Genomic DNA, 17,361 nt, shown 5'->3' with positions numbered 1-17,361 from the left:
TCCTGCCAGAGAGGAGGTTTGTTTACCTTAGGGGTCTGTAGTAGCAATGGGGGAAAATAAACATGGCAGAAAATGGGATGGCAAGATTGCGAGAAAGCGGGGAATGGGTCTTCTCTTATGGTGTGCTGGCTACTGCAGCAAAATTAATGAATAGAAGGGAAAACCTGTAATACATTAGAGTGTTTTCCTGAAAATTATGCCACTAGTAATGATCCCCGAGTCAGGGCCAGTGGAAGGTCAAAGTCAGCTCTACAGTTGCAGTCACTTTGCAGCAGGGACTGTCTCTGATCAATGTTTGCATAATACCTGTTCCCGGGACTCATTCTCAGTGCTGTTATGATCTATCAGCTGGGCCATGCTGTTACTCAAAAGAGAAATGTCTTATTGAAAATCCATGGGTGCAACTGTAGATGACACAAGGAGGAGTCAGAGAGCACCCACTGGGAGTGTCTTGTATAACTACCCTGAGTGGATTATGTCCAGTCTCACCCAGGTGGGCTGGCCATTGATCTGGGTCAGAACTGCTGAGCTACCAAAGCTGTAATTAAGCAGCATTTATTGAACTGAAGTGTACTGAACACATACAAAACAAGTGTGAAGGTACACATTGCTCTAAACCAAACCAAAAATACCGCTCACACACTCACACTCCAAAGTAATTTTTTGTTAAAATGTCTCTCTGGATAGAAAGAAATCCAGAGTAAAATGCAATCATGTATCGAAGTCATATTAAAGGACATGAAATAACAGGTATAAAGGATGCTGGTGATGTCCTAAGTGGGCCATTGATGGAGATGGATAAAATCTTTGCAGAAGAAGGTGAAAAGAGAGGCTGGTGAAGTGTGAAGAGCTGGTCCAGAAGCCAAGTATTTTTGCTGGGGAATGGAGGGATCTTTGTACACACATACTCATTTCCTGTTCCTTTTACTGAAGTGATGGGTAATGACCTAAGGAAAGGAGACATCCCAGTCTGTAATTACTCCTGTGTGCCAGCTCCACCAACACCTCTGCTCAGCTGAGATGTGCATCTCTAACCCCTCTGAAAGTCAGATCATTCCTAAATTGGTGATCAGTTTGGCAGGAGTTGCTTTATAAACATCAGCAATGGGTACATGCGTAATTAATCCAGGCTCAATGCTATCTGGAAAGGGTGGGGGGGAGAGAAGGAAGAGCTAATTTTTTATAGTCCAAGAAAATAGTGTTCAGGTGGGATGTGGATGGCACACTAATCAAAATGCATCAGGGACAGGCAAGAAGGGAGGAGTTTTGCTGCAAAAACCCACTTGTATTTAACCTAAAGGATACAGATTGCATGTGAACAAGGAGTTTTATACTCCTATTGTACTCATGGGCTGCTTTAGATCAGCAGCATGGGGTGGATGGGGGAATTGCTGCTAATGTGGAATTTAGTACTTGTAACACAGCAAGTGTATGAAAACACTGCTTGTAAGAATAAGGGACTGGATTTGATGACTCTTCAAGTCTCTTATCCGTGATGATGGGGTTTTTTTTCCCACCCATTAAAAATTTGCTTTCTTGAGATCCAATTCAAGCCATACAACAATTTGGAGTGTAGTTGTTTTATTTTGGAGTTTTTTGTTGCTTGTTTCCCGACCAGCCTGCTTGCCCTCATCCTTTGTACAGGCTGAATTTGCTGGGAGGAGCCAGATGAAATGGAGGGGAATTCAGTGGGCACAGGTGGTGAGACAGTTCGGCAGAGCCATGATGCTCAGCACCACTGTATTGGGCGGGGTGTAGTTCTGGTTACTGACATTTTTCTGCAAAACAGCATATGCTGAGAGCCTGGCTGCTGAATTCTCCAAGCAATGATTACTTTGTTTCTTGGTGTTAACTCTGTATTAGTCCCTGTAACAAGCCAGAATGGAGTTTTGACATTTAGATCTCCTCCAAATTAACCTAAAGATTTCATTATATTTACACCAGGGTAGTGTTTTGCAAGCCATTAGTTTCTAGTTGAGAAGCTGATGGATATTTTAAGATCTTAAATCCTCTATTTGCTAGAAAACACCACACATATTATTGTAGGTACTATTTATGTGGAAGATACAAAAAATAAATCAATTTTTTAAAAAAATCATGGATGCAGTATCTGACCCGTGTTTCACCTGATTTTCAGTCCCGTACCATTGTGATTCCCCTTCCAAACAATATTCTTTAATCTAATCGTGCACTGGCATAAATTGGAAAAGACGTTGATAACTTAGTGCACACCAGCTGAGCTGCTTTAGGGATTTGAATCTCTGTTTAGGAGGTTAAAATGAAAAGTAAATGTTTCTACATGGGTAGCTGGGTGGTTCATTCTGTTCTAGTGGGAGGAATTAGCTAAAAAAAGTTATGTTTGGGCATCCTTTACCCTGTCTTCTTTGATTTTTGCATTTATTTATATGTTACATGTTCAAAGGACTCTTTTTAGGGTAGGGGGTTTTTGTGAGGTTTTTTTTTGTTTTAGTTAATATTGAGCAGAGGCATGGGGAACATGGTCCTGCTGTCTTTCCATGTATAGTCCCTGCATGCTTCTGGCTCACTGAAAGGAGGGAGTTTCGCACAGAATCACAGAATATTTTGAGCTGGAAGGACCCAGAAGGATCATCCAGTGCAACTCTTAAGTGAATGGGGAGTTGCCTTTAGTGTGGCTCTGGAAAACACGGCAGGGAAGGAGTGTCTGTTCTGCTCTCATCTTACGCTTCACATGGAAAACATGAGTAGCCAAATTTAAAATCAGGGCTAAAGGGCCAATCCTGTGGCTGCGTGAGAAGAAAAGACCCACAAGGCATATTCTTAGGGGACACTGGTATCAGAATTTAGGATGACCTCTTTTCTCTTTCTGTACTTGCAGTTTCTCCTGAGCTGGTCTCTTTAGAAGTCATGTTGTCTTGTTGCTATTCAAGCCAACAGAGCTGATAAGAGGCTGTGATAACCTCACATTTAACAGCTTATTTATTTGTTTATTTAAATACAGTTGCTGTGTCTGGCTGCCCAGCCCTGTACCAGAGGCTTTGATATTGGCAGAAGTACAGAGCAATGCCTTGATTTTGTTTCCATCTTTGGCAGGGGGATACGATTGCTTCCTGTGACTCCTCTGGCGTGATGAAGCTCTGGGACATGCGCAAGTTGGTCCCTATTCTATCCATCGATGCAGGTCCCCATCCTGCCAACCAGGTCGCCTTTGATCGCTCTGGTAGGGTTCTAAAACAACTTTTTCCCCCCTAAGACAAGGTTTGAGGTTTGTTTTGAAATCTCTCTCATCTCTCTCTAGTCCTGAAGCCAGATAACATGTGTAAAGCAACACAGATGTGTTAATTTCGAAGAAATGCCTGGTTGTGCCAGTGATCAATACATTTGTCTTCTGTGGGCTAAACTGCCAAACTGGACTACTGCTCCATTTATATAAAATGAAAAATGCACGATAACAAAGAATACAATTAATTGCAACAGTATTACATCAAATACAGAAGTGATCATTGTGGGTAAAAAGCTTAGTGAGAGTGCCTGTGTTCCAGTAATGTTTATTCTCCATTACTGTTTGTTCTTTTATTTGCTAATTCTGGAGTTGCATTTCATAACCAGTCTTACAAAGTCCTCTCATAATTGTCTCAGAATTTCATTGGGCTGACAGGGTGGCTTACTAGGCACCAGGAACTGAACTGACCAGTTATTTTTCATCATCAACCATGTAGTACCATGTCAGCAATACTGTGAGTGCACACTGCATTTTCATTTGAAGAGGAGCTATTCTAAAATATTTTTGTTTTAAAATAATCTTCAGTTCCAAAGCACAGACAAGCATTCATGTTGCAGCACAGAATTAGATCCTATCTTAGGAAATGGTTTTACTCAAAGCTAGTGTAACATGATATAATACAGTAATATATAACATAATATATATATAGGCACATTGAAAAATAAGTATACATTTGCATTATATGTTCATAAAACATAAATCTTTGATAGAATATGAGAGATAATAAGGAATCATTAAAGAAAAATAATAGGATGGTGTTTTGTCATAATGACCTACATACTGTGGAATGCATAGAATCAATATATTGAGTCACTTGGCAGAAAACTTTCACATCAAATTCCGTATTATTTGTGTAGTGATTTCATGGATCTCTCTGCTGTATCATTAAATAAGGTACTTTCATTTTCCAAGGGAGAAAAAATGCATTGACACTGTCCATTTTTGGACAGTTTCCCAAAGACAAGTTTAACCACTATTGTATTTATGTGTGTAATTTGGAATAAGAGCTCATTTTTTTGTTCAGGAGGTTTTGAAGAAGTTTTGCATCTTAGTTTCTGGTGTATAATGTTGGGTCATTTGCAGAGGAGCCACATCCCTGAAAAATGCAGTTGCAGTGTTTCTGCCAGATGGGAACTTTCCATTAGAAGGTTATCAGCTTCAGGTAATCTAAATGGGCACATTTTTCCATCATTTGGACAAAATCCAGAATTTTTTCTGCAGGAGTCACCACACAACAGAGCTATCAAATTGGGGTGGATGGTCACAGAGAGGCAGAATGCAACAGGATGGAATTCCAGCTGGCTGAAGATAGGCAGATACCTGGCTGAGACATGCAGTACCTGCTGCGAGAGGGATAGACTAGATAAAATATATCCTGTGTTTAACAGCCTGTTGGGAATGGGACATCTGCCTCACTCAGGACCTCTGCTGGTGGAGCAGCTTGGGTTGATTTTCCTTATCAAAACATGGCTCAATTTCCAGCTGTTTCCCTCAGTGTCTCCAGCTGATGTTACATCACCCAGTGCAAAATACTTGACTGCATTAATAGTCAGAGACACAAATTGTTCAGCTCTTACAGGTGGATTTAATTACTAGATTAGAGAGCCATGGTTGAGCAGGTTTTTTTCTTCTGCCCAATAATTATTTAAATTAAAGCTAATAATGATAGAAGAGGTTTATGAAAAGTTTGGTGGTATCAGCAAACGAGATTGAGGTCGGAGATAAGAAGGCCCCGGCTAATGGAATAATTTGTTTTGCTTTCCTTTGTATTGTTTTCAAGTAATTATCTTTGCAAATGTAGTGTAGACAAGCACATCTTACCTTTTGTTTCTAAGTGCTGCTACCTTTGTGGGTATGACATGCACCAGGTGGGAGGTGCTTCCCAAAGGAGGAGTTTGTGAGTTACCGGGGTTCTCCCACTGGCATTTTTGGGGATGGGCCTTGCTGGCTCCAGTGATCCAATTGCTATTCGGGGCCTAAATGCCTGACCAGCATTGTTAGTTGAATAGCAGTCTAAAGCCATTTCCTGCTTTATCAGAGGCACACTCAGATGTTAGTGACAAAAGTTGTGTATAAATCTTTCTGCTTTAGCTGCACTCTGCCTCAGCTTCTCTTTAGCTCAGCTTAAAGGTGGACTTTTCCATACTTGTGAATGAGGAGAAAATAACTACATTAGTAATTACCATTGCACTTCATGGGGATTTTCTGCTTTGCCCTGCTCTTTCTGAAAAAAGCTCATGATCTTTCAGTGAGAGGTGGTGATGGGCCTGCCTGGGACTCAGCCTACTGGGGGTAATGCTCTTCAATATTGTGTTTAATATCAGAATTTTTTCTGATATTGTGCACAAATAACATGTCCTTTGAATTCTGCGTGTTGTGAATGGCTGACATTCTGTCAACATGGACCACAGCATAACTGATTTTTAAACTAAATTCACTTTTACTTTTTTATGTGCAAGTTAACCAGCATCTCCGTGTGCATATATTCCTGGGTAGCATTCATGCATCCCTGGAGCACCCTGTTGTCATCACCTTTTGTGTTTCCAGTTGCTGTTTAGAAAATGTAAATAAGATTAATCATAACACAGCATTGCATATGTAAGAGAAGGTGCAGAAGATTCCATCTTATATGCTATGATGTATTTATTTGTTATCACAGCACATTAAAACAAACCAAACAAGCCCCACTTCACAGCAACAATCCAAAATCAAGAGCAGTTACAGTAAGGCCAAGGGCAAGCAAATAATATTTGGAAAAATGCACTGCTTTATTCTGAGCTCTGGAGATACAGTGAGGTGTTAACATTTAAGCTGCTTCCATCCAGGCTGGGCTGTGTTGCTCTCAGCATGACCAATAACCTTACCATACCTCTGACCATCCCCAAAGGCTAGAGTTGCATGTCTTATTCTGAGGAAAAGTAGTTTAAAAGAATGTAAAAGCTGTAAATGAATGTGAAAGCTGAGAAATGGCAGGATCAAGATTATCTTGTGATACAAGTGGTTTATTTTAGGAGACAACAATTCTAGGGATGCAGGAGACACAGTGACAGTGAACAGATGGTACCACTGTCAGCCATGGTGGGGTCAAGGCAACTGCTCAGTGTTGATCTCTAAAAGCAAGCTTGATTTGCTTAATTACACATCACCCAGGACCATTACCACGAGACGGACAATGGTCCAATGGGTGGCAGTTGTTTGCTGTTCCTCTGCAGTCATTTTTGGTGTGAAATAGCAGAGACAAATTTTCTTCTCTACATTGCCCACCCTTTTACTGAACACAGAATTATTGACAGGATTTCTGGGATGTCATTGCTGGAGCATTGTTAATATTTGCACTTGACATTATTTGGGCTATAACTGATAATGTTAAAGCCACAAGCAATCCCCACAGGGATGGGGGCATGGACGTTAGAGCTCAGATGGTTAGAATTTCCACTGATATTGAGACATCAGGTAAAGTTCCAAAATTACAGTTTTCACATCCCTAATCTGGTAACAATTTATGTGCTCAGAACAGAACTGGCAGATGTAGTCCTTGCAAATCGATCTTGCAGTGGGGTGCCCTCTCAATTTTCTCTTTCATTTCCTCAGTTTTTGGTTGGTGTATTGACTGCAAAGACAAGCTGGTGTTAAGATGACAGAGCCAGGTGTCTGTCCTTTCTCCTTCTTTCCTCCTTTCCTTCACATTTTTGGTTAATTGATACCCCGTAAGTGGCACTGAGGAGATAAAGCTTCATCTTGGTAGGGTGGAGAGTTTGCTAGGATGGAAGAAACTCTCCTTTGCTGGGAAGCCTACAGTGTATTTTGGAGTGAGAGGCTGAATTGGCAGTGGGTGCACCTGCAACTTGCAGATCTCAGGAGGTGACTATTGCCACTGTGACCTCTTATAAATAGAACTGGAGCATGACAAGATCTTTACCCTTTATCCCACTTGTTTTGCAGTTTCTGGAACTTGCTGTTTGTATTTGTCTCCCTTTTGATTACAGTTAAAGTCACGCTTGATGGGAGAAGAATCCTTTAGCACAGAACTTAGCAGTAATCTTTTTAGAGGCATCTGATTTTGTCCACATAGAGCAATTATGTGCTGACATTAATGTGTGTTTTTCCCTGTGCCTCCCATTTCTGACTCAAAAGCTTTTTTCATTACAACACTTTATTGCTCTGTGTTCTTTAATCTCCAAGGCAGATTACTTGATAACATCAATTGATTCCTTAGGGTGCTTTTCCCCTTGTGGTTCAATGCCTGAGTTCCTGTCTCAATTCTGACTATGTATATGCTGTCGCAGGCAATCCAGCCTCAGCTTGGGTAATTTTTACTTGATTGAAGTTCTTGCCAATTAACGCAACCTTCCGATTCTGGGAATTGAGAAAAAACAAAACATGAAGAATTAAACAATTGTCAAAGTAAGTACTTTTTCTCCCCCTTCCCCAGTCTCAGCATGAGCCAAACATCTCTCCTTCCCCCTTCCTGGTTTCTTCTTGCCTTGTTTTCACTGTGGGCTGTGCCCCATCATCCCAGTTCCTTTGGTTCAGCAACAAGGGATGCAAGGAGGAGTATAATTCTCTGGATTTGTCCTGGCACTTACCTTTTCACTAATCAGTTCAGACTTGCTATGGTGCTATAGCTCCTCCTGACAGGACAGCAAGGTGACCAAGCCATGGTTTTGGAGCACATCTTTCAAGTCTTGGAAACATTTGCTCTTTACATAGAGAATTAAGACTTACTTTGCTGCCTGCTTTGCTTCTCATTCAGGCTTTTCTCAGGTCTATTTGTACATGTACATCACTTGTTCCTGTCCTTGTTCCCATCAGGAATTGCTTAATGTCTGTCCGTTCAGAACCGTTTGCATTGCTATGGTCAGCACTCCAAGAGCTGAGTGTTTTCCCTGCATCCCTACACACACTTTTCTGTACAAACCAAAGATTCACATGGTCTGTTTCTTTTAAATATAATTGATCCACATTCTCACAGGTTTTGCTTAATGAGCACAAATGCAGCCACCTGCATATCTTACTTCTCCATTTATTATTTGGTAATCAGCACTTTTAGCTCATCTTCACTTTCTTCTTGGCTTCAGCTCATGTCCAAGTGCTGTGTCAGGGCTGTGTGTCTGATCTGTGTGTGCCTCCTCTGTCCCCAGCAGAAACTGGCCAAATAGTAGTCAGGGAACACTCCCCTTCCTTCCAAAAGGGGATAGGGCTGACCACCAAAGCCAGTCCTTTTGCTTTACGCTGGCAAGTTTCAAGCAGTGGTGGCTCTCCATTTCTCCTTTGTCTTGTCCATCCCTCTCTTTTTGTATTCCTCTTCAGTCTCAACTTGAGTATCCCTTTATAAAACTTCTCTTAAAGCCTGTGATAACATGTTTGATCCATGTCTGAATGCGCATCCCAACTTTAAACTGATGGGTGGGAGATAAACTTTCAGATCCATTTGTTGACCAAGGTATTTTTATACAAGCCAATGATTTTCAAAAGTGATACCTTGGATAGAGGGAGTACTGGTGGGCTGGTTCACCTCAGCCACACTGGGAAAAAGGTTTTGTCCTTTGTGCCTCAAGCTGAAATCCCTGCTTTGGCAGAGCAAATGCTGTTGCCCCAACTGTGTGCTCTTCGACACTGCCCCAATATTGATGTTTTGTCCCTAGGTAGCCTGCCCAGCCCATGTGTTTGCACTGGTGAATCCATTAGTGAGCTCCCTGGAGAGATTCCAGCGCGGTGTGAGTTGGTTTACATAACCCGTGACCTATTTTCCAGCCCTGATCATGCTGCTTAGCCTGGGAAGTCGGATCAACAAGATGTTCCTGTCAACCTCTTTCCCTGAGGAGTGCTTACAGCGTCTGTTGACCATCCTTAATTACTCCTATGGTCATCATGGGAATAAAAGGATGTGCTGGAAGACTGAATTATTCAACAGTAATTCCTTGTCTCATAATTCTCACTCCTTCCCTCTCTGCTGCTGTATGCCATTTTTTCTCATTCACAACATCTGTTTTCCTGACCGTAAAAATTGTTTAATTTGTAGGCAATGGGTAGATTGGACTTACACAAATACAAGCTGATTGACAGATTGTTTTGTCTCCTGGTTTCGTGGGGGTATAAAACTATCACTCCTTATTTCTGACTGTTGCAGTTTGCCAAAGGGAAAAAGCTGGCAATGAATTTTCCCCCTTTGTTGATCAGGAGAAGAGTTGTGCTGTGCAGTATTTCTGTTGTGTCATAACCATTTTTCAATACGAGCAAACACCACAATATTTAAATGTGCTGGAAGGGAAAGAAAAGGGATTCTTAAAATATACGACTTTATTTTCAGTACAGACATAATTTAAAATGTATGAAATATTTGTCCTTTGGAAAGGAAAGGGAGGTGGCTTGGAACCCCTGTATTTTACATTTTTTGCCCTGGTTGCAGATAGTGTTTTGTCTCTGGCTGTGTTTGCTGAGCTAATGAGGGTGGGGACTGTGTTACTGCAGGCGATTGCTTTGAGCGCTGAGCACTTGGAAGAGATTAGCCCCATTGATATTCCCTTCATCTTTGTTAGAGGGGCGTGCTTCCTTCCCTGGAGTGCCAGGAGATGGACAGCTGTTTAATAGAGCCAGCCTTTTTCAAGTACAGGCTGTAGTCCTGAATATTCCCATCTCCCTTGCCTGCAGACACCCCATGTCAAAACAATGTTCTGGAAGCCAGGGTTGTTCCTCATTAGAGCAATATATTGACCTGACAGGGGCTTTTTTGAGGACCCCAGGTTGACTGGGTTATTATCTGACTGGTTAAATACTATTCTTCAAGGAGAAGCAACAGTTTCAGCAGTTCAGGCAGACAGCCAAAAGATGGTGATGAGCAAATTGTTTGTTCCAAGAGTAAATGAAGGGAATGTCCACATGATTTTTGCCATCATTGTATTAAACTAACAGGAGCTGAAAACTGGAGCTTTATGCATCCCAAGTGGGGCATAACTGACCAAAATTTTGATTCTCCAGCAGCTATCCACAAACTGAATTAGAATGGCTTGCAAGAAGTTGGCTTTTTTCTAATCTCATTTTAACTAGGCACAGGTCTTAAAATAATAATGTATTTAACATCTCATCTCTTGCATTTACTGCTTTTGTAACTTTACCAGGTTCTTGGATTCAATTTTATATTTATTGTTTATATTAATTTCAGCTCACAGAATACTGCAATTAGCAAATTCCTGCTTTGAATGTATTTACAGTGATAGAATAGAACTCCTTACTTTCACTCAGACTGCACAGCTCTGTCCCAAGCCTGGCTTAGATACAAGAGCTTCATCTCCTGATTAACTTACTCCTGCAGACAGTCAGGGACGAAGGACCTCTGAAAGTCATCACAGCCTTTCTTCCATGAAAGCTCCTTTTAGATATCGACAGCTCTCCAGGTCCTGTGTTTTGACTACAGCATCTGTATGTAAAGAGTGGGTCAATACTGTATTCATCATTAATAGCCTGTAATAAAAGAAAGGGATTTTTGGAATATTGCTTTGGTATTTGTGTGTCCTTTCTATGTGGTAAATATGGAAGATGGAATGGCTGTGGCATTCTCTGCCAAGGACTGGATAAGTCAGGGAATCTGCAAGGGGACAGCCATTTGCATCTTTGTCACTGCCGAAATTAAACGTAAGTTCATCAGTAATCAAGAATCATTAGTTAGCTGGGAGCTTTGTGGGCTGACGCAGAATTGTGTTGGGAGTGTAGAAAACACCCTTAGGAAAACAAAGAACTGGACAGTTCTGTTTAAGGGGAAGCAAACATTTAGAGAGAAGGAAGAGTCCATAGGGGCTGGGATGCTTTGGAGAAAGAAATAGTTCTTGTGACTGCCTAAATAACTCAAGTATGTTGTTTCAAACTTAAGGATAATTTAGGGGATTTGGTCTGTTCACCCACTGTTCTTTTCCCTCCTAAAAAGCAAAGTATTTCATATTTTGGATTAAAACTTGGAAATGAAATGTCAGACAGTTTTGTAAAAAAAAAGAGATCTTTAAAACTGTCCATAACCAGCATTTCACTTTCTTCTTTGTGGAGGTAAAAACTATGCCTGTCTATGCTGAGTTTGAATAACACACTTTCAATAACTCAAAACTTACCTTTTTAGCAAAGTTGCTCTTTTTCCAACATTCGTTTTTAAAAGTAACCAAAGTCTAAAATAAAATTATTCACCTCCAGATACCTGTATTGTGATTACCAAGAAAGTTTTGATTCCTTGAACAGCTCTTCCGCTTGGTAAATGGAATATATTCATGAGCTAGGTCTTCTCAGCGCTTGGAAAGTGGCACCTCTTTTCAAGAAAGAGATCATCTTTGAATTAAAAGTATGCTGTCCTTAGCCTTTTTTTATTTTTATTTCATTGACAAATTGTCGCAGGAGCTAAAACGCGTAATCATCAATAACAAGTGATCCATGGGGCTATGCAAAATGTATTGATTAACAATATAATCTCCATACAGATGTCCTAGCAGTGCTTGTTATTTTCTATGGGCCAATCTGGGAGTCCTGCTTGCATTTCAAGGGGCAGGTGGAGGAAGGTGAGTGAGACAAAGTTCAGAGCATCTCTGCAGTTGCCTGGCAGCATCTTGGCTGAAAAGGAAAAATGCTACCAATTGCTCCCACCACAGGATGTGCAGCCTCCTTTTATCAAGCCTGCATGGGTACAAAATAAACCCATTTCCTTGAAAGGAATTCGAAGCCTGAGACAAAATCCCCTTTGTCATGAAAGCATGATTTAAATTTGTTTTAAGGCTGTTCCACTACTAAGAAAATCCTGATTTGGGTGCCTTTGAGGCATTTAACTTACACTTATGCAGAGCTATTCCTCAGAGAAAATTGGATGTAATTTTAGGATTAGATAACTGACCTAGGAATGAGAGAGAGAGAAAGAGTGCAAAGCTTGCACATCCACTTTTTCCAGATGGATATTCACTAGGAAACCTTCAAACTGCTCATAAATATTGCCTGTCCTTTTGTAAAGGCTCCCACCAGCAAGCCCATGGTCATTTCCTGGGCAGAAAGAGTTTTTGTATTGAAACTTTTGGGCAACTAAAGAAAGTATTTTAATTCCCGTTCTTTTTCTGTGGCAAAATATTACACATAATGATGAATGGGAAAATAAGCATAGAAAGAAGTTCTATAAACAGCCTCCAATGCCTGACTTGCATATTTGAGCTGTTTGTTTATTCTGGGGTTTTTTCCTCTGGAATGAACTTCTTTTATTTCTTTGCCTGTCTTTCAACTCATGAAAATACCTTTTATGTAGAGATGCTATCTCTTGGAGATAGCATGCTCTTGGGGAGTAGGGTTAAATCTCCTTACTTTCAGTCTTCCTAAACTAAATTGAGTGAAAAAAGGAACTATCTTAATTCCTTTTTTACCCTTCTAGAATAAAGCCAAAGAGGTGGTGATGACAGTGAGTTCTTTAATACTGGGTTCATGTTAAACATCATTTCTTCCTTTCACATTTTATATTGCAAGTGAGTATGTGTGCAATACCTCAGTGACCTGCCTGGAAACACAGAAGATCAAAAGCAGAGCATTTCTGGTCTGCTGTGGCAGTGTCCCAGCTCTGGCACTGGGCAGGAGGTGATGCTGAGGGCTAACACATAAACTCAGAGTGAGGAGATGCTGCAGTTTCCCTGCCCCTCTCCTGTGGATCTGGGCTCCCAGAACTGGGTCCTCATGCACTTCAATGTTCATGGATCTCTGCTCTGGTAAACTTCTGCTTTGGCACTTCTTTGTATTTCCAACAGGTCCCATAGCCATGAGGAAGCACCTCCCTGCCTCTGCTTTAAGTCTCTTAATGATACATTCTGATTCTCATACTATGGGAATTATTGAATAATTGTTCCTTGTTCAGCCTCTTCCTGCTGGCACATCTTCCTGCTCTCTTTGTGGAGCTGAAGGGTCTGTGTCTATTTAATCTTCTGAATACATAAGCCATTCCTCCTCTTTCTTCATTTGTTGCCCTTCTGTAAATCTTATTTTGGGTACTTCTTTTAAAAATGGAGAAGAGGGATGAGTTTGGTATGATGTTTTCAAGATGTGCTTAAATCAGGGTTTTAAATAGAGGCCTAATGAGGTTTTTTGATTTTCTTCTCTAACTTTTGGGGTTTTCTCCCCCCAGTCTTAAATCTTGACATTATAACAAGCTGATGTTTTCAAGGAAGTGTCCGTGGTGGCTGTGAGATCTCTGTCCTGAATGACAAAGGCTAGTTTACTGTCTGTCACTGGATTTGTATAATTAAGAATACTTTTGTTTATTTGAATATTCAGTGTTTCTCAGAATTCAGTTTCATCTGCCTTTCTATTACTTAATCCAGTAGCATCTTGAGATTCTTCAGTCACTCTGTGAAATGTGCTGTTGTCTTGAAAAACATGAATAATTTTATATTCTCAGTGTTCAGCTTCACATCCTTTAAGAAAAAGAAATTATTGATGTGCTGACTAGCATAGATCCCAGAATAAATGTCACATTCTTTTGGTAATCTGTATTTTTCTCACTATGTCCTATTGGAAAGATTCCATTTTTCCCCTCCCATCTTTGGTCATCAAAACTGTTGGGAATTCAAGTATCTTATGTCAGTCAGGTCACCCTTACTCCTGTGCTTCTCAGCACCATCAAAGAGCCAATTTCTGATCTGTGGTTTGTGTTGTAACAGCTGTGATAACTCCTCACTGTGGTATTGCATTTCTCCATGCATCAGCTAAATCTGTTCCTTATTATACAACTGAGTTTATTAGACCTGTAAATAAATCCCAGGTACCAGCTGGCAGTTTCTCAGACTCTTTTCAGAAGTTGCTGTCACATTTGCCACCTTCCATTCCTCTGCTCCTTGGACCAGGTTAAGCAGTTGCTTCAAGAGCAATTTAAGTTAATTTCGTATTTAATGTTTTATTATGAATACTTTCTGCGTCTGGCAAATATTTGATCACCTCATTCTAAGATTTTGGACTTCTGTTTCCTGTTAAGAAGCCAAGCCAGCCTGTCCAGAGTGTCCCTCAGGAGTTACAAAAGCAGTCAGCTCTCTGCACTGCTCTGCCCGGTGGGATTGCAGCTGCTTGGGGATGGTTGGAACAAGGTGGAATCCATCACAGACGAGAGGGATTTGAGCTATTGCTACATGGCTTACTTTGCATGACCTCATCTTTAAAGGAATGGATGGCTATTCCCACTAAAGGAATGAGTCAGCAATTCCTTCAAACAAAGACATCTGTCTTATAATATAAAAGAAAGTGTTTTGGTTGCTCAGCTGATGCGCATCTGAAGTTGGATGTTAAAATTAGGAGTTAAATTGTTAACACTGTCCCTGGAGTGCAAGGTTCACTGAAACTGAGAATTTTCCTCTGCAATCCATGAAAAAAAGAGTAACTTAAAACATAGTCTGTTAAATCCATTGCCTTCCCTGTCTTCCTTTCCAGAACTGTAGTAGTAGTAGTAGTTGATAACAGCCTTTTATTCAGGATCATCCCTTTCTGTGTTCCAGACTGCAGTCACAGCTGTCTACTTAAAACTCTGATATACAATTACGTGTATTTGGCCAAACGAGTCTTTCCTTACATCAGTGGAATTAGCCCTCTCCATTTTGTGTCCAGTATTGAGGGGTTTTATTTTCTATTGTGTGTTCTTTTTCCTTCAACTCCTTGCCCTAGCCAGTCAGCCTGAGTGGCATTTGGAATATATCTGGTAGCATAACAGGTGTTTGTAAGTGACTGAGATTAATGATTAGTGTTTTAGCTGTGCTTGCAAGCTAAGTTTAGGCACTGGCACAATTAGGAGTCATTGGCTGATGGACCAGCAAAATAATGGGCTTAATTTAAGCAGATGAAGCCTCTGAGTCAAACCCCAAGCAAGGCAGGTCTGTGCCAGTGCTGGCCTCGCTCAGCACTGTGGCTGAGGGGGCTCCTCCACCTTCTTCCCTGAGCAGTTCCAAATGCTAGGAATGAGTGAACAACCTGGCTTGAGAAACTCACAACCTTCCTGTTCCAGCTCCTGCATCTGATGTGGGGTGGTTGAATCTGGGACTGCTGAGCTTTATGATGCAGGTATTGTGATTGATGGAATATTCTGCTAATTTTTATTTATTAATTAACACATTTATTTGAGTAAATTACTAGACGACTCTGATAGTTGCTGGGATAGTGCAGGCATAGTAAACACAAGGTTACTGAGTATAATGAACACTTCTTCCCTGGCATTGGAGCAAATCATGGGGAAAGGAAATAGGAAAGGAAATCAATAAGAAGAGCCAAGCCTACAGAAATTATTAAGCATCACCTCATTCAGAGCCCCTCAGCTAATGAAAAAAAGATGCTCCCCTGAAATATTGCCCACAGCCTTAGCTGGCAGGTATACATGATATTTGGAGAGAAGGCTGACGCTCTTTGCTGGGAAGTGCTGAGCATCCTCATGGCATCGTATACTTTGGGCAGCAGGTTCTCTGTGGCAACCTGGGACTTCATGGGCCAAGGTGGAGGATGCCTTGAGTCTCAGTTTTGGTCCTTTCAAGGGAAGAGAAGTCTGAGCCTGTGACCTCCCTTCTTCCCTTCTGTGAAACAGCAGCATGCTCTGGGTGGCTGTTCTGTAATCCAACCAAGCCAGCCCCTGCCAGCAGGCACTGTGCTGTGTGTGTAGGGCGTCTCCTCTCTCACTGCAGGGCACCCAGCTGGGAAGATGCAGCCTGAACCTACAGCAGGCTGCTCTGTCTGGTAGTGGTTGGTTAGCTCACTCATCCCGGCTCTGTGAAGTTTTCCGAACACAGCTTCAGTGAGAGCTGGAGAGTTTAAATCTCTGCACATGCCTGCTGCTGGCCCAAGGGTTCCTGGGACTGCCTGCTTCCAACTCTTACACTAACCAAGGCTCTGGTACATATTTTAAAATAATTACTTTCATTCCTTGCTCATTTGTTTTCTGTTGTTACTTTCTTTTTGCTGCTGTAAAAGCTCTTACATTCGATGTTCACTTCTGTGATTTGTCCTGATGTTCTCTACGATTATAAGTTTGAGTAGTACTGAGGTGAATGAATAATTTAGGGAATCCAAAATAACACAGACTGGGTTGCTCCACAGCTGAGAGCACAATCACACCCGTAACACGGAGCCGACATCCACCTTGTGTACAAGGATGTGTGGGTTATGGTCCTGTGGCTCTGCACAGTTTTGCACTTAACAGTCATCTTCCCAGTCTGTTTGGGCTCTTTGGAATTATGTACTAAAGGCTGGACAAGTAGGTTTTATTTCCAGAAATTTTATTTCCATAAATTACCCATAGGTGTGTGGGGATGGTCTTTGTGTAAAGATTTGGCAGAGTGGCCATTAGGATCCTGCCCCTAGGAAATGATAGATCCCATGCTCCCGGTCAAACACCTGTGCTGTTGTACTATGTGTGCATGAATTCAAAGTGTCCTGCACTGGGCTTCTCTCTTGTGTGGTCTGAATTGTTCTTCTCTTTCCATTGGTGGAGGAGAGGAGAACTGTACCTCAGTACAGCATTGCCATCACCATGGAAACACACCGGTGGGGACAGCCTCCTCAGAAGAAGAACACAGAATCACTGAATCACACACCGGTTTGGATTGGGACCTTAAAGATCATCTGATTCCAAACCCTGCCATGGGCAGGGACACCTTCCGCTATCCCAGGTGGCTCCAAGCCCCGTCCAGCCTGGCCTTGGACACTTCCAGGGATCCAGGGGCAGCCACAGCTTCTCTGGGTAACCTGTGCCAGGGCTTCACCCCCTCTCACAGGGGAGAATTTCTTCCTAATATCCAATCTAAACCTACTCTCTGTTGGTTTGAACCCATCCCTCCTTGTCCTGCCACTCCAGTTCCTGACACAGAGTCCTTGTCCAGCTTCCCTGTAGCCCCTTCAGATACTGAAAGGGGCTCTGAGGTCTCCACACAACTTTCTCTTCTGAATAGCCCCAAATTTCTCAGCCTGATTTCACAGAGGAGGTGCTCTAGTCTGGGATTCAAGCATTTCATGTCTTCTGTTGTCCTGGCCCAACAAAAGTAAAAACACCTTCATATGCTCAGTGATTTAAAAGCAGCAAACACAGCTCAGCCCATCTACTGCCACATACATAATCAGTTCGGGTA

General features: G+C 41.6%; 1 protein-coding gene across 5 annotated transcripts in view; it reads left to right on the top strand.

Moving 5' to 3' along the window:
- Nucleotides 1–17,361, top strand: part of SPAG16 (sperm associated antigen 16) — a 360,884-nt gene that overhangs the window by 255,763 nt on the left and 87,760 nt on the right. For all 5 annotated transcript variants that reach the window (XM_032114725.1, XM_032114722.1, XM_032114721.1 and 2 more), the window contains one exon: nucleotides 3,073–3,199. In XM_032114725.1, coding sequence (XP_031970616.1) covers nucleotides 3,073–3,199 — 127 coding nt within the window. Of the gene's footprint in view, nucleotides 1–3,072; nucleotides 3,200–17,361 lie in introns of those variants that run through there.

The sequence above is a fragment of the Corvus moneduloides genome, chromosome 7 (assembly GCF_009650955.1).
Source record: "Corvus moneduloides isolate bCorMon1 chromosome 7, bCorMon1.pri, whole genome shotgun sequence".
Classification (NCBI taxonomy): Eukaryota; Metazoa; Chordata; class Aves; order Passeriformes; family Corvidae; genus Corvus; species Corvus moneduloides.
This window is presented reverse-complemented; position numbering and strand designations above follow the sequence as displayed.